Below are 22,050 nucleotides of genomic sequence, written 5' to 3'. Positions count from 1 at the left end.
TTCAAAATGGGGGGGGGGGCAAAATAAAAAAAAAAGTTTTGAAATACTTTTACATACAAAATGACAAAATTTTAACAAATTTTGGTCATTCATGAATATTTTAGATGTTTTTATGGTATCTACATTTAGATTTGATGATTTAAAATTGATTTGAAAGAATTTTAAGTTAAAAATTTTAACAAAAAAATTTCATAAAAATAACCGTCAAAAATTTTTGAAAAATAATTTTTTTGAAAATATTTTTAGAGAAGAAAATTTATGTTAAAATACAAATTTCAGCACAAAAAAATTTTGAAAAATTTTTGAAAATTCATTGAAAAAGTAAGGAAAAGGACCAAAAAACGGTCAATTTTGATGAAATTTTTAACTTTTTTTTTTATTTTGCCCCATTGGATTTTCGGCTTTTGAAATGGGGCAGGGGACAAAAACATAGAAAAAAATTTGGAGCGGCCTAAGTAGAAATTAAAAAAAAAATTAAAAAATGTTTTTTTAAAAATCTTTTGTATAGGAATTTCAGCAGAATTTAATTTTTTAAAATATAATTCACATTTTATTTTAGGCAAGTACAATTTCAAAAAATGTTTCACATTATTTTGGACCTCAAAAAGTAAGGAGGTGGGAGTAATGAATAATGATAATGGAAAACAATGATATTGATGATTTTTCACTCTTATACACTATTTTTAAAGAGCTTTTACATTAAATTGTGTGCTTTGAAGACATTTTGCATCTTTTGTTTTAAAATTTTGACAAATTTTCGAAAAAAAAATTTCAAGAAAAAATTAAAAAATTTTTTAACGACTTTTTTGAAACTTAAAAATTTTTGGCAAATTTCAAACTTTATTTTTTTTTTTAATTTTTTCTATGAAAATTAGTCTAACCCTTTAAAAATTGCAAAATATAACAAAAATTATAGATTTCAACCAATTTTTGATGATTTCTAGTCATTTTTCGTATGTTTTGAAGGTTAAAATATTTCAAAACTATTATCATTATTCCATTATTCCCTCCTTGAATTTTCGGAAAAAGTTAGGTGGGTGGACATCTGAAACATTTTTTGAAATTGCACTTGCCTTATTTTTATTTATTTATTTTTATTTTTTTTGAAAAATTTGAAAATATTTAATAACTTAGATTTATAACTTTAATATTTAATTAATTAATTTTGATTTTATTTTTTTTTTTATTGATTTAATTTTTAAATTTGATTTAGGCCGCTCCAAATGAAAATCAAAAATAAATTCTAATGTCCCATTTTAGAAGTCGAAAATCAAAACAAAAAAAAATATTTAAAAATTTTATTACAAATGACCGTTTTTCTGTATTATTTTTATAATTTTTCAAGAAATTTTCAAAAACATTTTTAAAAAATTCTCAAATTTTACTAATTTTTGTTTTGAAAATTATATTTTATCATAAATTTTCTTCTCTAAAAATATTTTTCAAAAAATTACTGAATTTATTTTGCAAATTTTTTCGACAGTTATTTTTTAAGGAATTTTATTTTTTTAAATTTTAATATAAAATATTCTTAAATCTTTTCTAAGTTAGCAAATCTTGAGGTAAATAGTAAAAAAAACATCAAAAATATTCTTTACACCCAAAAATTGTTAAAATTTTTTCATTTTGTGTGAAAATAGTATTTCAAAACCCTCATTTCATTTTTAAAAATTTTGCCTCAAAGTGCTTTTAAAGCAAAAAGTCAATTAAAAATTGCTTGCTCAAAAATCAAAAGTAAAATATACTTAATTAACTGTTTACAAACCTTTAGTTTAAGCTCTGAATAAAAGCATTAATATTTTAATTTAGACAACATTTATTTTAAACCGTACAATTGAAAAGAATATAAAATAATGTACGCTTGTTTTGAAAAGTTGATTTCTAGTATTTATACAGTTTGAATATTGCGTAAAACGTCATCTATATTAGCAAATGATGAAAATTCAACCTTTGTTTTTGATTCTTGTTGAAACGATCTCAAAATTGCAGACAAGTTAGAAGAGGACATATCGTTTAATTTAACTGAATTCCAATAATTTTGAACTGAATGGTATGCATGGTACAATTGCTTTACTTTAGAACAACACACAACACTATGATACTGTTTGCAGACCCAACATCTTTCAAACGACAGTTTATCTGCGAGTTCAAGTTTTATGTTATCGGGTAATTGAGCAAAGAAAGTCTTAGTTTTTCTGCCACACTTGCTCTTCGATAAATTAGAAAAATTAACGTTGATTTTTCCCCTCAAGAAATCCTTCTCAGTTTGCGTCAAAAGAGTTGTTTTCGCAAATTCTTCATCTTTTATTGCGAGAAAGCGGATTTTTTCGATTGCTGGCTTGATCATCGATTTCGTTACGTCTTTGTTGGTTTGAAGATATTTTTCCAAAGCTTTTACGAGATCAATTTCATTTGCAGACAAGTCGTCATATTGGAAGAGCCAGTTGATCGCCTCAGTGGAAAATCCCATAAAATCATCATTTTTGATAATTTTGTCAGTATTTGCACAGAAATATTTCGAAACGAAAGGAATTAATTTGTAATCTTGAAATTTCCATGCAATTTTGGCAAGTGGAGAAATTTCTACAGTCTTCTTTTCCAAAAAATAACCTTGAATCGCATTTCGCAAAAGCTCAAGAACGCGCTCTATTTGATAAAAATGAGCCGCTTCGTAGATATCGATTGCCTCTTCCAAAGTTTCAAACGTTACTTCACTCAGGTAAATCGCCCGGATGAGTTTATCAAACACAATCCAGTCAAACGAAGTAATAAGAATCGGTTTGTTTCCATCCCATTCTGCTTTGAAGTTTACTTCGAAGTATTTTGATGCAGCTGAAAGAAGGATTTTGTGTCCGTGGATAATTTTTTCTGTCATTTTTCCCTCTTCTGTGGTGATTTTGAAGACAAAGGAACAATCTGTGTTCTCTCCTTTTTGTTGCTTTTCGAAAAGTTGCTGTTCGATTGTTAGATACTCCATTTATTTGTTTATTTTTTACGCTTGACTCTGGAATTCACAAAAAAAATAAACAAATGTAACCTGAGACGCATACAAAGATGACGCGGGAAACTTACATCTCAAATTTTGCCAATATTTTGATACAAAACTGAAGTTTTCGAGTTTGAATCACTTTTACGTTCTGTAATCTACACAAATTTGACAAAAAATTAAATTATTTTCAATTATTTTTTTCAAAAAATCGAGAAAATATTTTTAATGAATTTAAAAAGCGACTGATTTGTGCAACAAGATCAACTCAAATGAATTTTCGTGCTTTTCGAACGAAGTAAGGGACCACTCTGTAGTAACTCAAGCACACAGTGGGATAATTTTTACCTAAGGTAAGTAAAAATTTATTAAAAAATATCAAAAAATTATGATTCGATTTAAAGTTTACAAATTTTTGGAAAAGATTCGAAATCGAGAATTTTTTTTAAATTATTTTAGGCCGCTCCAAATGAAACTCAATTGTTTTGTCCAAAATTTTTAAAATAAAAATGGGGGGGGCCCATATTTTGAAATACTTTTTTTCATACAAAATGCCAATTTTTTATTAATTTTTGATTTTTAATCAATATTTTTGTTGTTTTGAGTTTTTTACATTGATTTGTATATTAAAAATTGATTTAAAAAAATTTGAATTAAAATTGAAAAAAAAATGAATATCAAAAAATAACTGTCAAAATATTTTTGAAAAAAAAAATTCAATAATTTTTTTTTTAAATTATTTTTAAAAGAAAATTTTACGTTGAAATACGATTTTTAATACAAAAATTACTAAAAATTGAAAAATTTTCTTGAAAGTTTTATGAAAAGCTATGGAAATACACCAAAAATCGGTAATTTTTGATGAAATTTTTAACTTTTTTTTTATTTTGCCCCATTGGATTTTCGAATTTAAAATGGGGCATCGGACAAAACTATTGAGTTTAATTTGGAGCGGCCTCATCGGCTTTCCATCAAAAAATTTTTGTGTCAAATTAAAAAAAATAAAATATTTGATAAAAATTCTCAAAATTTAACTTCAATAGCAAAAAACGCAAATGAGTGACTTTAACGGTTTTTCTTTCATATAAAATTTTAAAATATTTTTCATATACACTGAAGTTTGACAGTTTCTTCATTCATATACATCTCAAATAAAAATAAAAACAAAACAAAGTCAGAACAAAAATTCTAAAAATTAGCGAAAAAAGTCTTTTAATTTCCTCATTTTCAACAAAATTCCTTTTTTTATTCAGAAATTCCGTGCAAAGTCTCAAGTAAGTGACTTGTCTCTTCCCTCAAAAACTGTTAACATCAAAAAATTACCTAAAAATAAAGTTCACGGTCATTTTCTATCATTCCAGCACACGATTTTTAATTGATATCGTATTACGCAGTTCAGATTAGCGAGTCGTCATCACGAAGAAAAAATGTCTGACTCGGATTCGATTGTTGCTGCCTTGAAACTTCTCATCATCGGAGAGTCAGGTGTTGGCAAATCCAGGTGAATTTCGTCATTCTTTGTTGAAATTTTCACGCGTATGACTCATCTTTCCGTTTCGCGTAGTTTAATGCTCCGTTTCACAGATGACCAATTCGAGGAGTCTCAATGCACGACCATTGGCGTGGATTTCAGGACAAAAGTCATGGATATTGATGATGTCAAGTTTAAATTGGCGATTTGGGATACGGCGGGTCAGGAACGCTTTCGAACACTCACGTCGTCGTTTTACAGGTGAGAGCGGGTCAAGTTATTATTGGGCGGTATTTTGTCCTAAAATATTTTTTGTGTAAGAAAAAATTAAAAAATAAAGTTTTTAATCTTTTCAAGCTTTTTATGTGAAAATTTAAAATAATTTAAAATAATATTTTTAATTTCTATTTAATATTTTAATTTTAATTTAATTAATTTTATATTTTTAATTTGTTTGAAAAAAAAATATTATTTAATTCAATGATGATTCTTTAAAAAATTATTTAAAAATATTTTTTAATTTTTTTTTAAATTTTTAAACATATCATTTAAATAAAAATTCACTAAAAAAATTCTATTTTATTTTTTATTGGATTTTTATTTATATATTTATTTTTTTAAATCAAATTATTTTTCAAAATAAAATAAAATTATTTGTTATTAATTTCATTAATTAATTTTAAAAAAAATTATTTAAAAAAATATTAAAAATTTATAAAAAAATATTAATCTTTTTTAATTTAAAATTTATATTAATTTTTTATGAATTTATAGATTTTTATTGAGAATTAAAAAAATTATTTGAATTAAATTTTCTTTAATTTTTCATTTGATTTTCGTAATTTTTTAAAAAAATTAATCATTTATTTTTTTAATCAAAAATTTTAAATTAAATTAATTTTTTCCCTCATTTTAGAGATGCCGTCGGAGCAATTTTAATGTACGACGTCACAAACCGCACAACGTTCGACAAACTCGACATGTGGCTCGACGAATTGGAAATTAACGGCAACAAACCCAACATGGCAAAAATGTTAGTGGGCAACAAAATTGACAGAGTAGATCGTCAAGTGGCCCGCGAAGAAGGTTTGGCGTTCGCGCGAAAACATCGAATGCTCTTTGTCGAAAGCTCGGCCAAAACTAGCGAAAATGTGATGAATGTCTTCGAGGAAATTGTCCGAAAAATTGTCGAAACGGACAATTTATGGGATCGAAACAGCTATCGACCCGGTGTTAGTTTGAGCGACGGAAGTGGCGCGGCTGGATCGTACTGCAGTTGTTGATTTCTCGAAAATTTTTTAAATAAATTTCGTAAATTTCCTTGGTTTTTTGTCCCGAAAAATTTTTATGTTCAAAATATTTACAAAAATTTCAAATAAATTACTCGAATTTGAATTTTAGGGATTTTAAAAAACTTCCATGAAGGGAAAACTCGCTTTTTGTGGCTCCAGCAAGTCAATTAAGTAACAAACGGTGCCCGCGATGCCTTCGTACAACGAAAATGGATGGTCCGGAGTTCTTGCGTGCTTCAAAAAATCCGGATTTGTGAGGAATTCGAAGAATTTTATCGCTCGATAGAGGAATTTTTGGTCACCAGTGAGTCGGTACATCATTAAAAACACGTATCCGTTGCCTGCGATGCCATGACAAATGCCGGGACCCTTCAATAAAAGCCCTTTTTTCCACACAAGATCGGCACATTTGTGACAGGCATCCAAATATTTCGATTCCTTGAACACCAGATAAGCTTTGGCGAAGACATAAATGACTCCGGGCGCTCCGTGACACCAATGAACCAACCGATAATTGCTCGCTTGAGGCTTCACTTCGTCCATTGCTGCTGGAAAATTCCCATCTGCCGCCTGAAGTGACAACAAATGATCAATTGAAGCCTTGATGACCTCCGAAAATTTTTTTTCTTCCATAATTTTCGACTGCAGGAACATGTGAAAGATGGCAGAGATCCCGTGAGCTGCCCCAATGTACTGATCGCCGTAACATTCGTACATCAATGGCACGGAAAGTTGTTTTTTTCTCGCAAATTCGTGTCCCGAAGCAAACATCGTGTGACAAACATCCAAAATTTGCGTCTCACTGAAGACTTTTTCGCCCAAAACGCCGTTCAGCCAATAAATTCCGCTCAGAAATCCGGCTCGTCCGAACAGAATTTCGTCATTTCCGTAATCGTTGAAGACAATTTGCTGTGTGACGGGAAATCCTTCGTTAAAAACTGCCAAATCGCGTGAAAAACTGTCCGAATCGCCAGTTGCTTTGGAAATTGCCGCGGAAACGGCGAAAATTCCAGCGTTGCCGCATAAAAAACTCACTTTTTCGTTGTCGCGACGTAAATATCGTTGACTCAGTTGCTTCGAGTGCTCGATGTAGGTTTTGGCGTGAACGAGTGCGTCGGGAAAAGATGCTGCCACGGAAGATTGAGACAATTTTAGGAACATGAAGGCGATTCCAGAGCATCCGACGTACAAATCGCCACGACGATCGTTGGTTAATTGCGATTTTTGGTTGGATAAAATTTGGGAAACGTAATGATGGATTAGCTCGAGGACTTTTTGCTCAGGAATTTGTACAGAAATACCGGGTTTGTAGTCTTCGAAGGGATTTTCGAAGTGACGAGGAGCCATTTTCACATAAAATTATTTTTTTTTCAGGATTTTTCTTTAAAATTCTGCAATGAAAATTAATTTTAGATTTTTTTCGAATAGAAATAATTTTTGTTTGTTTACTTTTTGATGAAACCACTCATGAAGAGTGACTTTTGCCGCCTGCTAATCAAAATTTTGGTGAGTTACCATTCAGTTTCTGATTTGTTGTGAAATACAAAAGTCGCAATTCCAACAAAACTTTGGATTATTCCTAAAAAAAATTAAGAAAATTAGAAATTAAGAGAATTTAAAGGAAGAAAAATCACAAAATAACGTTTAAAAATTAAAATTAATAGAAAACTTGCCAGAAATCGATCAATTTTGGAAGAAATTTGCAAAAACTCGTAAGCTCTCAAATATTAAAATTATATTAGATATGAACTTAACTTGCTTTAAGAACGTATTATCTATTGAAAATTTGATGAGTCATAAATTGAAATATAATTTCATAAAATAAAAATTTAAGAAAAAATAATAATTTTTGTCATAAATGATCTTCAAAAAAATTTTCATTTCGAGGCAAAGTTTTAGGCGAATAAATTTAATATATCCTGAAAATTTTCTATTAAACCCTCGAAATTTTGTCGAAAAAATTTGGGGGAAAAATAAAAATTAAATAAAAAATAGAAATATTTTTGACATATTTTGGAATTTTTATATTAAAAAATCATGAAAAATTACTGTTTATGGTAAAATTATACAAAAAACTAAAGAAATTTGCTTAATTACGACATTTTCTATTGAAATGTTGAAAAACATTTTTTTGAAAGTCACGTGACCAAAATAATTTTTTTTCAAAAATTTTTATTTTGGGAGATTTTGTTGATTTTTCTTTACTTTTAAGTTCAAATTTTAAAATAATAAAAACTAAAATTAAAAAATTTTAAAAATCAACGTTTAACGTCTAAAAAAGTTAAAAGATTAAATCGTTTTTACAAACAAAAAATTCAAAAATATTGAAAATTTTTTTATTTCCCCCCGAATTCCTCGAAAAAATCCTCATGGGACAAAAAATGAAAATATTAAATTTATAATTATTATTATTTATTTATTTAATTATTATTTAATTTAAAAAATTTTATCGCTCCTGTTAATGAATATTTATTTTTTATTTTAAAATTACTTATTATAAATTTCCTCAATTATCCGTAAAATACATCGTCTTTTGTCTCTTATGAGTGCTTTCCATGCGAATAAATTTCCCCGTTGAATAGACATTTTCGTCAGTTTCCTCCCGAAATGCCTCCTGATCGTTCTTGAAACTTCTCTCGCTCTTGTTTTGATGCTCGTTCATGTGTTTCACCAACGCATATTCGTTCAAAAATATTTTCTTGCAAATGTAGCAAGCATATCGCAAATTCCCGCATGCGTGACTTAACAAGAAAAGTTCGTCATAAAAGCCGGTCGAACATTCAGTGCAATGAAACCGGATTTTTGGGGGAATTTTCGCGATAATGTTGTTGTCAGATGCGTTTTGAGGCCACTTGGATTGATTTTTTCCCGCATTAAAAACAGCGACGAGATTGCAACGATTTTCCTCGAAGACTTCTTCGCCAATTATTCGTTTCCGGGGACTTTCAGCTGCTTCAAAAGACTCGTCGAAGGGTTCTGCTTTGATTTTTAGTTGAGTTTCGTCACGCGGAGCCTCTTCCCAGTCGTCGGCATGTCGATCGGGAGACTCGTCAGAACTTTTGTGGCTTGAATTGTCATCGTTCCAATCGTCAACTAACGATTCGGCGACACTTCGAGGCTCTTCCTTGATTTTCACCGGAGATTCTGACTGGAAAAGCGTTATTTTGTGTTGTCGCATCGGAGTTGCCTTCTGCTTCCGCGAATATTGTCGCACCGTGAAACGATTATTTTCCGTGTTTTGATTCTCTTTGAAAGGCAACGGAATCGATTTCAACACTTTTGGCGAGGATTCCTGTTGAACTGGTCTCGAAACTCGCGGCGATCCGATTCTCGAAGTAATTTTCGGTGTTGAAATCGCCAAAACGCTCGTTTCCTGTTTCTTGAGCATCTTTTTCTTCTGCAAATATTCGTTGAAGTAGCTGTTCGTGTCTTCGCATCGTTTTCTGAAGTGCGCCAAATGTTCGATGCTGATTTTGCAAATGGGACAAACTTTGGAGGGAAGATTCTCGTTGAATTCGACGTCAATTGAGCAACAAAGTCGCAGTTTTTCGTCCAAATCGTTCTCGAAGAGAGACGAAAGTTCGTTCGGTTGAGATGTGGTAAGGCGACAAAGTCTGCAAACGTTTTCAAGACCCATCACGGAATTTTTTGTTTTGTCGTTTTTGACTGTTTTGGATGAAAGTTGAAGAAGAACTGACGATAAAAATGAAGAAAAAGTGGCAAAAATTGACAAGAGGGTGAATGACGTATCGAAGATGAATCATGAACAAGATTTTTTTTTTGGAAATGGAACATAATTTTTGAATTTTGTGAAGGGAGAAGGAGCAAAAGGGGAAAAAATACAATTTTTTGGGTATTTTATAAAAATTAAGGCCGCTCCAAATTTTTTTTGAACTTTTTGTCCCATGCTTCATTTCAAAAGTCGAAAATCCAATGGGGCAAAATAAAAAAAAAGTTAAAAATTTCATCAAAATTTACCGTTTTTTGGTCTTTTTTCATATTTTTTCAAGAAATTTTACAATTTTTTTTAAAAAAATTTTCAATTTTTAAGAATTTTTGTGTTGAAAATCGTATTTTAACATAAATTTTCTTCTTTAAAATTTTTTTCAAAAAAATTATTTTTCAAAATTTTTTGACAGTTTTTTTTACGAAATTTTTTTGTTTAAATTTTTATCTTGAAATACTCTGAGATATATTTTAAATTATCAAATCTCAATGTAGATACCATAAAATCAGCTAAAATATTGATAAATGACAAAAAAACTGTTAAAATTTTGTCATTTTGTATGAAAAAGTATTTCAAAAATTTTTTTTTTTATTTTTTGCCCCCCCCCCATTTTGAAAAAAAGTTTTTGGGACAAAAAGTTCGAAATAAATTTGGAGCGGCCTAATTTTAAAAAAAAAAATTAATATTCAGCTTTTCAGTTAAAAAATATTTAGTTCTTAAGATATTAAAAAAATAAAATTAAAATTAAAATATCAAAAAAAAAAAAAGATTTGAAAAAAATAAAAAAAAACATTTTTGAAGTTTTCAACTTCTAAAATCATTTTTATATTTTTCAAAAAAAAAAAAAAATAAATAAATAAATAAAGAAAAACAAAATATTTCAAAAAAATATTAAAAAAAAATTTGGGCAAAATTCATAAAATGTGTATTTTTTAAAAATTTATTTTTTTAAAAATGTTTCAAATTAAATTTAATTTTTTGAGCTATTTTTTTTACTATTGATTTAGTATAAATTTTTGGTTTAAAAAAATTTTAAATTTTTAAAAATGTTTTGCCCAAATTTTTAAAAAAAATTTTGTCTGTTTCAAAAAACTTGTTTCTTGCTTTCTAACTTTGTTTAATTTAATTATTTTTTTAATAAATAAAAATTTATTTTTATTTTATTTATTTGTTTTTTTTTTTTTGAAAAATTTCAGAGATTTTAGAAACATGAAGTATAAAAATGTTTTTTAACAAATTTATTTTAATCTTGAATAATTAATTGACTTAATATTGAAAATTTTCATTTTTTTTTCTAAAATTTGATAAAAAAAATAAAACAAAAATAAATATTAATAATTAAAAAAAAACAGTTAATTTACATTTTATACCAAACGTAAAAAAATTCATTTTTTTATTTGGCATTTTTCTTGAACAAATTCGTCAAAAAAGCCAAAAATATTAATTTTTGAATCTCGCAGCGTTATTAACAACCATCAACAATTGCTAAAATCGCCTCTTTAATCTCAGTGTCATCTCCCTTTTGGTCCCTTAAATGCCCCCTTTCGTGCCTAATTTTGTCATATTTCTGCTTAAATCTTTTATTGCAAATTTCACACGCAAACGGTCGCTCTCCCGTATGAACTCTCCGATGAATTTTCAACTGTTCCCCTCTAACGAACGTCTTGACACAAAATTCACATTTGTAAGGCCTGATTCCGCTGTGAAGTCTCTTATGCGTTTTCAGGGAGTCAGCATGAACGTATTTCGCCCCGCAATCCTCACAAACAAAAGGTTTTTCACCAGAATGACTTCTTGAGTGATTTTCTAGTTCCTGTTTCGTGAAAAATGCTTTTGGACAATTTTCGCATTTAAAAGTTCGATTTTTGGGCTGATGACGAGTTTCGTGATAATTAAGCGTTTGCTTGGTTTTGAAACTTTTTCCGCATTTACCGCAGAGAAAAGGACGTTCATCTGAGTGCATGACGTTCAAATGATCCCGTAAATTGTACTTGTTAATAAATGTTTTGCCACACAAATCGCAACAAAATTTATCAAGAGAATTTTTGACATTTTCAGCATCATCACTGTGAACAAGTCTCATATGTTCCGTTACCCGATATTGACGATTGTAGCTTTTGTCACAGAATTTGCACTTGTATTTGATCCCTAAATGCGTTTCGTGATGCCTCATGAGGGTTCGGTGAGTTTTTAACATTAATTGACAAACGTTGCACTGAAATAATCCCAAGGCGTTTGGCGTTTTTGATGTCTCTAAATGCGTTTTTAGGTGATTTGTTAAATCATTTTGCTGGTCAAACGTTTCAGGACAAAATTCGCAACCAAAATTAACTGTTAAAGGTCGTAATTGCGCCTCTGAACGAAGAAATTTTTCACGGAAAGATGCAATTCTTTGGATTTCTGCATTGCATGAGATACAAATCTTCCTTGGTAAGTGGTCGTTGATCTGAATCTGGAATAAAAAGAACACGAAACGATGGGAGATCAACCATTAAGTCATAAATAAAAAGCTAAGTAGAATGAATTTTTGCATTTTTTATTCGAAGCAAAAATTTTTTAAGATTTCTGTAGCTGAATAGATTTTTTTTTGTATTTCAGTAGTTGAATTAAAGTAATTTTAAAAAATTATTTAGCTGAATAAAAAAGTTTTAAACTTTTTTCGGCTGAATAATTTTTTAAAAATTTTATTAGCTGAATACAAATATTTTTCTGTAATTTTTTTAGCTGAATAAATTTTTTTTATCAATTTCCTAAGCTGAATTGGATTTTTCAAAGTTTCTTAAACTGAATAGAAATTGCAGCTGAACAATATTTTTTAATTTTCTAAAGCTGAATAAAACATTTTTTTTATAAATTTTTTTGCTGAATACGAATATTTCAAAAATTTCTTTTGCTGAATAAAAAAAAATTAAGTTTCTGTAAATAACTTTTTTTTTAAATTTCTAACTAAATAATTTAAATTTTTTAAAAATAAATTTCCTTAGCTGAATACCAATATTATGAGAGTTTCTTCAGCTGAATAAAAATATTCCAAAAAATTTTTTACCTAGTTTAATTGAAATATTTTAAAATGTTATTCAGCTTTACTTTATAATATTTATTTATAAATTATTTAAAATTTCTATTAGCTGAATACATATTTTTCCTTAGATTATGTTGCTGAATATAAATGTATGTATTTCAAAATATTTGCGTTTGAATAGAAAGATTATTGAAAAAATTCTTCAGCTGAATACGATATTTTATTGAAAAATTTTTTTCTATAGCTGAATAAAAATGTTTTAAACTTTTTTCAGCTGAATAATTTTTTTTTAATTTTATTAGCTGAATACAAAGATTTTTCTGTAATTTTTTTAGCTGAATAATTTTTTTTATAAATTTCCCTAACTGAATACGAATATTTAAAAAAATTTCTTTAGCTGGATAAAAAAAATTTAAGTTTCTGTAAATAACTTTTTTTTTAAATTTCTATACAGCTAACTCAATTTTTTTTAAATAAATTTCTTATTAAAATAAAAATGTTGCTGAATATAAATATATGTATTTCAAAAAAAAAATTTCTTCAGCTGAATACGATATTTTTTTTCAAAAATTATTATATGCTATACTGAATAAAAATAATTTCTGTAGTTGAATAAAAAAATTTTTTTACTTGAAAAAGAGATGTTTAAAAAAATGTTTAAGCTAAATTCTGAAATTAAAAAAAAAATATATATAAAGTCGTCGTCAGAAGCACGACGAACAAAGTTACCGCATTTCGTGTTTTCAAATTTCGGAATTATTAAAAAGCCTTTTTTTGGCAAAAAATTAATTTAAATACATATAACACGGCACACTTGCCCACGCCAACATCCCTTTGACACGACGACATAGCCCACGCCAACATCATACTGACACGACGACATAGCCCACGCCTACATCATACTGACACGACGACATAGCCCACGCCTACATCATACTGACACGACGACATAACCCACGCCTACATCATACTGACACGACGACATAGCCCACGCCTACATCATACTGACACGACGACATAGCCCACGCCTACATCATACTGACACGACGACATAGCCCACGCCTACATCATACTGACACGACGACATAGCCCACGCCAACATCCATTTGTGCACGACACCTTTTTGCGTACGCCCACAACTGTACGCACATCACCAGACGGACGACTTTCCCTGAGTAATACCGCATTTTTCTTCGAAATGCGGTAAAAATTAGCTGAATAAAATATTTTTTTTAATGTCTGAAGCGGAATTTAGATTTTTGACAGCTGAATAGAATGATTTTATAAAATGTATGCTGAATAAAACTTCTGAAGTTGATTCTATTCAATTATATTAATTTTTGAAACTAATTAGAATGATTTTTGAAATATATCTGTTGCTGAATATAAAAATTATTTAAAATTTCTATAGCTGAATAGAAAGATTTATCAAAAAAAAATCCTTAGCTGAATACAAATATTTTTCAAAAAAGTTTCAATAGCTGAATAAAAATTTATTTTAATAAACTACTCAATTTTATAATAATTTAACAGCTGATAAGAATAATTTTATAAAAATTATATTGCTGAATAAAAAGATTTAAAAAATTTTTTTTGCTGAATAAATTTTTTTTAGAATTTTTGTAGCTGAATATATTTCTTTTATCAATTTTCACATATTACACAACATTTCACGCCACTGACCACCGAAGAAAAACATGCGTAAGCTATAATTAACTTACCTGCAAATTGCAACACTCCGATAATTTCTTTTGGATTTCATTCGCTTCAATTGAGATCATTTCTTGTTCTTTCGATGGCTGCAGGCACGTCCTACAAAGTGCGTTCATCGTTAATTTTTTTTTACTTCTTTATTGTTTCACGTCTAGTTAACGACTGTTTTAATTTATAGCCGCAATCCAAATTCTCACTAAGTATTCAGCAAATCACGGTTGCTATGAAGCATGAACAAAAATTGAATTCTCTCTAAAAAAATGTTCATTAACAAAGAAAAAGAGCTCAATTTACTTTTAAATTAAAAAAAAAATAGTTTGAGAGAATTTTCGTCTCTTGTTACAAAAGCCGGTGTCACAATAACCTCACAAAATTCTCTTATCGCGACATTTGTTGACACTCATTATGCAATGACAAGACCTAAATCTGGTCTTAAGCTCTCGACAAACAGATAACGCGCTCTTTTTCGACTTGTTTCCTGCTTAGTAATTGCTTTTGTGCCATTTCTCTTCTCAAATTTTCGATTTCATTCATTCGTCGTTCACTCAACTCGTCACTCAAGGTGCTCAGTATTGTCGTGCGTTCCCGCAAAGAAAGACGTTCGCGTTCACAAAACATCTGTTTTTCAGTCACAACACATCGTCGCGAGTGTAAACAAGGCAATTTTGAACAACAAGAAGAACGAAACAAAAAAAAATATTTTATTGTGACACCTTTTGTTCCCTTATTTCATTAAATTGAGTGCATCAATGAGTCAATTTACGTAGAAAAAAAGACAATCTAATTTCTTCTGAATTAGATTCGAGTCTAGAAAAAAATTGGAATTTTGTAGAATAGAATATGAAAAGTGCAGTAAATCACGAAAAAAATCATGAAGAAGTGCTCAAAGAAAAATTATTCGAAAATAATCCAAAAATTCCTCCGGATGGCGGATGGGGATGGATGATCGTAATAGCGTTCGCAGTGGCAAATGTTAGTAAATCCCAAAAATTTTCATTGAAAAATTTTGTTTTTATTTTTTTACGACTGAAATTCAACCAAAAGTAAATATTTAAACGAAAATTGGATTACTGCGCAACTCAATAGCCACTCGTTGTCACTCAATTTTTGTGTTCAAAATGCATTTCGATAGGGAAACAAAATTTATAAATAGACGAGTGACGATTATTTTATAGGAAGACAAGTTCAATCAAAAAATGTTGTAAATCTGAAATTTCATCAAGATGCATTTTTTTTGAGTAACTAACAGGTTTATTGAGATTAGTTAACGGCATTTTTGAGAAAAATGTGATATTTGACAGAGCGCGACCTCACCTGGATTTTTAATCTAATCAGTGATAAGAATGACTTTGTCTCGTATTCAGAAGTACACGGAGAAACTTGATTAAAAATTAATTTTTGAATAAAAATAACATTAAAAATAATGTTAACAAATGTCGACTTTTATGAAGCTAAAAAATATTATATCATGGTTACAAAATTATTCAATTTAAATAAAAAAAAATATCAAATAATTAGTATGGAAATTTTTTACTTTTGAAGCAAATATTCATATTTTTAATTGAAAGTTAATTTTTTAATGAAATATTATTTTTTTTTATAAAAAAATAAAAAAAAATATCGTTGAAAAAAAACTAAAATAATTAATTTAATTTAATTAAATATTAAAATTTATTTTAATTAATTTAAAATTTAAAAATGGCAAAAAATTATTTTAACTTAATTTTTTAATTCAGTTAGGCCGCTCCAAATGAAAATCAAAAATAAAGTCCGATGCCTCATTTTAAAAGTCATCCAATTTGAAAAAATAAAAAAAGTTAAAAATTTGCTTAATATTGTATTTTCATAAATCAAAAAAAATAAAAAAAAATTTTTAAACTTTTTTTTGAAAAATGTGAAAATTGGATCAAAATTTAAATTTTTTTTGAAAAAAATTTCAAAATTTTTCAAAAATTTTTAGGGAAAATTTAAAAAATTTAAAAAAAAAATCAAAAATTTTAAAAAAGTTTTTTAAAAAAAATATTAAATTAAAATTAAATTTTTTTTAAAAAAATTCAACGTTTAAATTTTAAAAAGTTAAAAAATTACAAACAAAAAATGAAATCGCCGCAAAAACTAACAAAAAATTTTTTTTTTTTTTAATTTTTTCTTAAAAAATGAATAATAAAATTCAAAAGCCTTTCAAGCAAAAAAAAAAACAAAAAATTTTACCAAATTTTTATTTAATTTTCAATTTTATTTTAAAAAATTTTGGACTTTATTTTTGATTTTCATTTGGAGCGGCCTTAGTAAAGATTAAAATTATTAAATTAAATTTTAAAAATATCTAACTTTTTGAAAAATGCGGTAAAAAAATTTCCAAAATAAAGGGTCAATAAATAAAGGGTAAAATACTTACAGCTTTAAAAATAAATTAAATTTAAATTAAATGAATGTAATTATTTTAAATTAAAATAGAAGTCAAATTATTAAAAAAAATATTTTTTGTAATTTTTTCTTAATTACAACTTTTTTTAAGAATTTATTATTTTTTATTTTTTTTTTTTTTTTTTTTTGGATGGTTGGAAATGATTTTTTTTCAAAATTTTCCCAAAAATATAAATTATTTAAAAAAAAAAATTATGTTAATATTAAATTTTAAAAGTAATCTATGAAAAAAAAGTGTTTTTTTAAAAAAAAAAAAATTTTTTTTTTTGAAAATATTTTTAATTCAGCATGACAAAAAATTTTTAAAGTTTTTTTCTACTGTCGTTTTTTAATATTTACATACAAATTACTATAAAATATTTTTATTTTTTAATATTTATTATTAATATCATAATTTTTTTTTAAATTTGCAGTTGTTTGAGTTCAATTCTAAATTTGAATGAATTTCCTCATATTTGACTCAAGCTCCATACAATATTTTTTTATTTTAAATCCATTAAAAACTCAAGAATTATGATATTTATACTAACTTGTAACTTAATTTTTCTGAATTTGTTTTTTGAGAATTGATAAAATCTTGATAAAATTTGCAATTTTTCAAGGAACTATATTATCAATAAAAAAAAAATGTAAAAAAAATTAGTTCTTATTAATCTAAAATCATGGAATACTTCTAAATCGATCAAAAATAAATACTGATAAGAGATTAAATAAAGTTTCATATGAATTTAGCGTAAATTTATAAATTCTCGAGTAATCAAAAATATTTATCTTACTTCAGTAATTTTATTTTTGCAATAAAATTTTTATAAACACAGAAAAAAATCTATGATCAAGAATTTTAAAATAAAATTCCAGTATTTTCACTTTTTCATACAAAATATCATAACAAATGCAAAAATTATCACAAAGTGACAAAATTTCTATAATTAGACCAAAAAATATTTTTGTTTTAAATTATTTCGTCTCGTCTAAGTCAATAAAATTTTAATTTTTTGTCAAAAAAAAAATAAATAAATAAATTTTTAATAAATTTCCATTCCAGATGCTGCTCATGTCCACAGTGAACGTCTTCACACTAATGTTTAAGGATAAATTTAACGATCTAGGATTAAGTGCCACGGACACAACGCTCATCATTAATCTAAATTCCGTCGTTGGCATGGCAATGGGTCTCATAATCGGTCCCATGCTCAAAATATTCGGCTACAGAAAAGTAAGTTTTCACAAAAGATAAGATGTCAACATTGTACTAAACTCACTGACTGATATAAACTCTTTAATTGCCCGTTTTAGGTGTCAATTATTGGTGGTTCAATATTTGCTTTTGGTATTATCTTTACGGCATGGGGCGACAATCTCACGTATTTTGTGTGCACTTACAGCGTTGGTTCGGCAATTGGCCTTGGTTTGTGCTCGTCATCGTTCCCGTTGGCTGTCAACACGTATTTTAAAGAGCGTCGGACGAAAGCTTTTGGCATCGCTGTGACGATTTCCGGCTTGGGTCCGATTATTTTTCCGCAACTTATTTCGCTGTTGTTGCAATTTTATGGCGAAACGGGTTGTTGTTTGATTTTGGGCGGGATTTGTTTGCATGTCGTGGCGGCGGGACTTTTGTTGCAACCGATAAAATATCATTACAAAAAAGTTCCTGCGGTAAAAATTAAAGAAACGGAAATTCACATTGAAATTTCTAGTCAACAAGAACAGTATTGTAGGTAAGGAAAAAAAAATTAAAAACTTTTTAAGCTGCTCCAAATATATTTTTTATTTAATAATAAAAATAACAATATTTGAATTGAAATAAAAAATTAAAGAAAAAAAAAATTTATTAAAATTGTTAATTTTTTGTCAAAAATTCACCAAGATTTTTCTTAAAATTTTTTACTTTGATAAAAAAAAAATTTTTTTACAAAATTTCATAAAATGAAAAAAAAATAAAAATGGGAAGTTTTCTAAATATTTTTAAAAAACCCTAAAAAATTAAATTTATCTATGAAAATTAAAAAAAAAAATTAATTTTTATTGAAATTAAATTTAAAAATATTTTTTATTTAAATTTTTTTCAAATTTTTTTTATTTATTGTTTATTACTTTAAATTAGTTTTTTAAAAAAAAAAAATTTTTAAAAATTTATTTATTTTACAAAAAAAATTTTAAAAAATTTTTAGAAAAATAAAAAAAAATTTAATTTTAAATTATTTTTTATTTTATTAAAAAATTATTTTATTTTAATAATAAAAAAATTAATTAAATTTAATTTTTTATTTAATATTTTATTGAAAAAAATTATTTTATAATTTAATCCCAAAAAATTTATTAAAAAAAAAATTACGAAAATAATTTTAAAAATTTTAAATGACCAAAATTTATTAATTTTATTTTTTTTAATTTATTTAATTAATAAATTTATTTAATTTTTTAAAAATTTAATTTAAAATATCAAACAAAATATAACAAAAAAAAATTAAATTAAATTTGAGCAGCTTAAAATAATTTTTTATTGAACTCTATAAATAAATAAATCGTAATATTTTTTTTTCTTGACTTTACAGCAAAAAATCAGATTACGATGACTCAACAAAAGATAAGAACGAATTAAATTTGCTGGTCGAGCGAAAGTGCGACAATGACGAAGACAAAAAAAGTTTAGGAAAAATCAGCAGAAATTCCTCGATCGCTGCAAGTCTCGCGAATGTCGAAGAATTTTATTGCAACGGAAACGGAAATGGCATCCAAACCAGTCAATTACCTAAAAAACCCACAAGTAGCCTTTCACAAAAAATCATAAAACTTTTTGATCTCGATTTGCTCAAAGACTTGCGATTTCTGAACCTGCTGATGGGAATTTCCATTGCTGTCTTCGCGGAAATCAATTTTTCTCTCCTCACGCCGCTCATTCTCGCGGATCAGGGCTACAACAACGTCAGCATTGCGAGTTTCATGTCGACTCTCGGTGTAGCGGACATCATTTTCAGATTTTGTGCGCCTTTTATCGGGGATTGGCTGAAACAGACGCCGCAAGTGATGTGCATTTATAGTTTCGTGATTGCGATAATTGGACGAGGAATGGTGATGTTTAGTACGTCGTTGCAACAATTGCTGGCGATTGCCGTGGGACTCGGAGTGGCAAAGGGATTCCGGTCGGTTTATCTGAACTTGGTGATTCCGGCGTATTTGCCGTTGGAGAGACTTCCGTCGGCGTCGGGCATTCAAATGGTGACCAAGGGAATTATTTTGATCATGCTGGGACCGTTATTGGGTAAGAAATTTTCATTTGATAAATTTTGAAATTTTCTAAAAAAAAAAAAAATAATTTCAGAAAAAATTAAATTAAAATTGTTTATAAAAATATCACCGGAAACTTTTCAAAAATAAAAATAAAATTTGAAATAATTTTTTATAAAAGTTTTAAAGGAAAAACTTAATTTTTTGAAAAAAAATCTTGATAAGAAAAATTTAAATATAATTTTTGAAAAAAATATTAAAAAAATAAAAAAAAAAATTAGAAAATAAATTAAATTTTAATTTATTTAAAAAAAATTTGAAAAAAATCCTGAAATTTTTTTTTATTTTAAAAAAAACATTTTTTTTCAATAAAAATGTTTTATATTTTTTTGTAATTTTTATAAAAAAAAAATAAAAATTTTGGTTAAAAAAAATTAAAAAAAATAATAGTAAGAAAAAATTTATTTTAAAAATGATACTTAGTTGAAAAGTTTTAAGAATCGAAAAAAATAAATAATATTTTTAAAGAAAAAAATTCAATAAAAATAAAAAAACCATTAAAAATTAAAAAAAAATAAACAATTAAAATAAAAATAAAAAAAAAATGAAAAAAAAAAATCGTAAATATTATTTTTTAAAGTTTTGATAGAAAAACTTATTTAAAAAAATCTTAAATAAAAAATAAGAGAAATATAAAAATAATTTTTAAAAAAATATTAAAGAAAATATACAAAATACTCATTAAACAAATTCGAAAGTAATAAAAAATTATCATAAATAAAAATATCAAAAAAAAAAAAAAAAAAAAATTATCGAAAATAATTTAAATTTTAATTTACAAAAAATTTTTTAAAAATCAAAAAAAACTGTAATTTTTTTTAAATTTTTATAAAAATAATTAAAAATTATTTTACTTAAATGAAAAATATTTTAAAAGAATATTTTTTTAAAAATTATTTAATTAAAAAAAAAAATAAAAATTAAAAAAATTTAAAAAAAATAAAATTTTTAATTTAAAAATTTTTTAAAAAACTTAAAAATCGAATATTTTTAATTTTTCGAAAAAATATTTTTAATAAATAATTAACAAAATTTTATCAAAATTTTAATTAATTAATGAGTTTTTAATTAATAGTAAAATTTTAAAAATTCATTAAAAAAAAAAATTAAAAAAAATTTTAAAAAAAATTTAAAAAAAATTCACAATTAAAAATTATTTAAAAAAATAAAAAATTAATTGAATATTTTTTTTTTAATTAAAAAAATATAAATAATTTAAAAAATTAAAAAAATACCAAAATTCACAAAAATTAAAGAAAAAAATAATTCAAAAAAATTAATTATTATTTTTTTTTTTCTTTTCAGGTGTCATTCGCGACTTGACCGGCAGCTACACAAAATGCATTTACATTATCAACACTGTGACCTTTATCACTATCTCGATGTGGACCATTGAGATTCTCTACATGAAACTAAAGAAACAAAAGTCGATGACATCACCCAGCATCAAAATTACTTCAAATTCTCCATCGTGACCTCTTCCAGTGATTTCGTGAATTAAAATATAAAAATAAACTCAGTATTTATTTATAAAAAAAGGAAAACTCAAAAAACTACTTTATTGGAACATTTTCTTGACCATATTTGCATATTTTTCGTCGCCAGCTTTCGATTCCTGATTAATTTTCGCCAAAAGTGCCATCAGCTCCTTATTTTCCGCGTAATTTGGAAGTTTTTTGATCACATCGCGCGCTTTATCGTAATCTTTTTTGCTGAAATAAGCAGTTGCGAGTCGATAAACGGCCTTTTCCGGCACTGGTTCTTCTGCCCATTCGACGAAACCAAGCAGATCGATGACGTCATTGATGCGATTTTGCTTCAAGAGACACGCAGCGATGTTTGTGTAGATATTTCGAAGTAACGGAATCAACTCGGAGGCGTCGACATTCTCATTTTTAGCTCGTTCTTCGAGATCTCCAAAAGGTTTGTACATCAAAAGGCATTTTGCGGCCTTTGCAAAGTAAAAATGAGCGAATTGGACTGGAAACTGCTTGAACATCTTCACGCCGTGCTCTTTATACTGCTTGGCTAACGTCAGAATTTCACTGAAAGACTTTTCATGCCAATCTCCGCCATGCTCGATGCGTTTCATGCTGACCGTAAATGAAATTTCCTCGGATTTTG

The 22,050-nt window shown here is 26.8% G+C and overlaps 7 protein-coding genes across 8 annotated transcripts in view; 2 read left to right on the top strand and 5 right to left on the bottom strand.

The window, feature by feature from the left end:
• Positions 1 to 1,836: 1,836 nt before the first annotated feature.
• LOC134836851 (uncharacterized) lies at positions 1,837 to 3,243 on the bottom strand. Its single transcript, XM_063852104.1, has 2 exons — positions 3,073 to 3,243; positions 1,837 to 3,004 (listed from the first exon to the last, which is right to left on the bottom strand). Exon 2 carries the CDS (start codon positions 2,975 to 2,977, stop codon positions 1,889 to 1,891), a length of 1,089 nt encoding a protein of 362 aa, XP_063708174.1. The 5' UTR covers positions 2,978 to 3,004; positions 3,073 to 3,243; the 3' UTR covers positions 1,837 to 1,888.
• Positions 3,244 to 4,138: 895 nt separating this feature from the next.
• On the top strand, positions 4,139 to 5,859 carry LOC134838142 (ras-related protein Rab-18). Of its 2 annotated transcripts, none has more exons than XM_063853612.1 (4): positions 4,139 to 4,260; positions 4,348 to 4,487; positions 4,551 to 4,718; positions 5,374 to 5,859. In XM_063853612.1, exons 2-4 carry the CDS (start codon positions 4,414 to 4,416, stop codon positions 5,738 to 5,740), a joined length of 609 nt encoding a protein of 202 aa, XP_063709682.1. In that variant the 5' UTR covers positions 4,139 to 4,260; positions 4,348 to 4,413; the 3' UTR covers positions 5,741 to 5,859. The 2 variants fall into 2 exon arrangements, with proteins under 2 accessions (XP_063709682.1, XP_063709683.1); XM_063853613.1 differs by having other exon boundaries at positions 4,157 to 4,260; positions 4,322 to 4,487.
• LOC134838141 (lanC-like protein 3 homolog) lies at positions 5,833 to 7,188 on the bottom strand. The gene has a single exon (XM_063853611.1). It carries the CDS (start codon positions 7,094 to 7,096, stop codon positions 5,864 to 5,866), a length of 1,233 nt encoding a protein of 410 aa, XP_063709681.1. The 5' UTR covers positions 7,097 to 7,188; the 3' UTR covers positions 5,833 to 5,863.
• Positions 7,189 to 8,255: 1,067 nt separating this feature from the next.
• On the bottom strand, positions 8,256 to 9,386 carry LOC134837605 (uncharacterized). Its single transcript, XM_063852988.1, has one exon. It carries the CDS (start codon positions 9,384 to 9,386, stop codon positions 8,256 to 8,258), a length of 1,131 nt encoding a protein of 376 aa, XP_063709058.1.
• Positions 9,387 to 10,941: 1,555 nt separating this feature from the next.
• Positions 10,942 to 14,279, bottom strand: LOC134837604 (gastrula zinc finger protein XlCGF52.1-like). The gene is made up of 2 exons (XM_063852986.1): positions 14,220 to 14,279; positions 10,942 to 11,928 (listed from the first exon to the last, which is right to left on the bottom strand). Exons 1-2 carry the CDS (start codon positions 14,277 to 14,279, stop codon positions 10,942 to 10,944), a joined length of 1,047 nt encoding a protein of 348 aa, XP_063709056.1.
• A 546-nt stretch (positions 14,280 to 14,825) lies between these two features.
• LOC134827478 (monocarboxylate transporter 12-like) lies at positions 14,826 to 21,485 on the top strand. The gene is made up of 5 exons (XM_063840145.1): positions 14,826 to 15,183; positions 17,684 to 17,854; positions 17,935 to 18,356; positions 19,194 to 19,900; positions 21,232 to 21,485. The coding sequence occupies exons 1-5, from the start codon at positions 15,052 to 15,054 to the stop codon at positions 21,399 to 21,401; spliced, it is 1,602 nt and encodes a 533-aa protein (XP_063696215.1). The 5' UTR covers positions 14,826 to 15,051; the 3' UTR covers positions 21,402 to 21,485.
• The window catches only part of LOC134827479 (large ribosomal subunit protein eL30), a 91,264-nt gene continuing 90,668 nt past the window's right edge, over positions 21,455 to 22,050 (bottom strand). The window contains exon 4 of the mRNA XM_063840146.1: positions 21,455 to 22,049. Coding sequence (XP_063696216.1) covers positions 21,485 to 22,049 — 565 coding nt within the window. The 3' untranslated portion in view covers positions 21,455 to 21,484. The remainder of the gene's footprint in view (position 22,050) is intronic.

Source organism: Culicoides brevitarsis, chromosome 1 (assembly GCF_036172545.1).
Source record: "Culicoides brevitarsis isolate CSIRO-B50_1 chromosome 1, AGI_CSIRO_Cbre_v1, whole genome shotgun sequence".
NCBI classification, from domain to species: Eukaryota; Metazoa; Arthropoda; class Insecta; order Diptera; family Ceratopogonidae; genus Culicoides; species Culicoides brevitarsis.
This window is presented reverse-complemented; position numbering and strand designations above follow the sequence as displayed.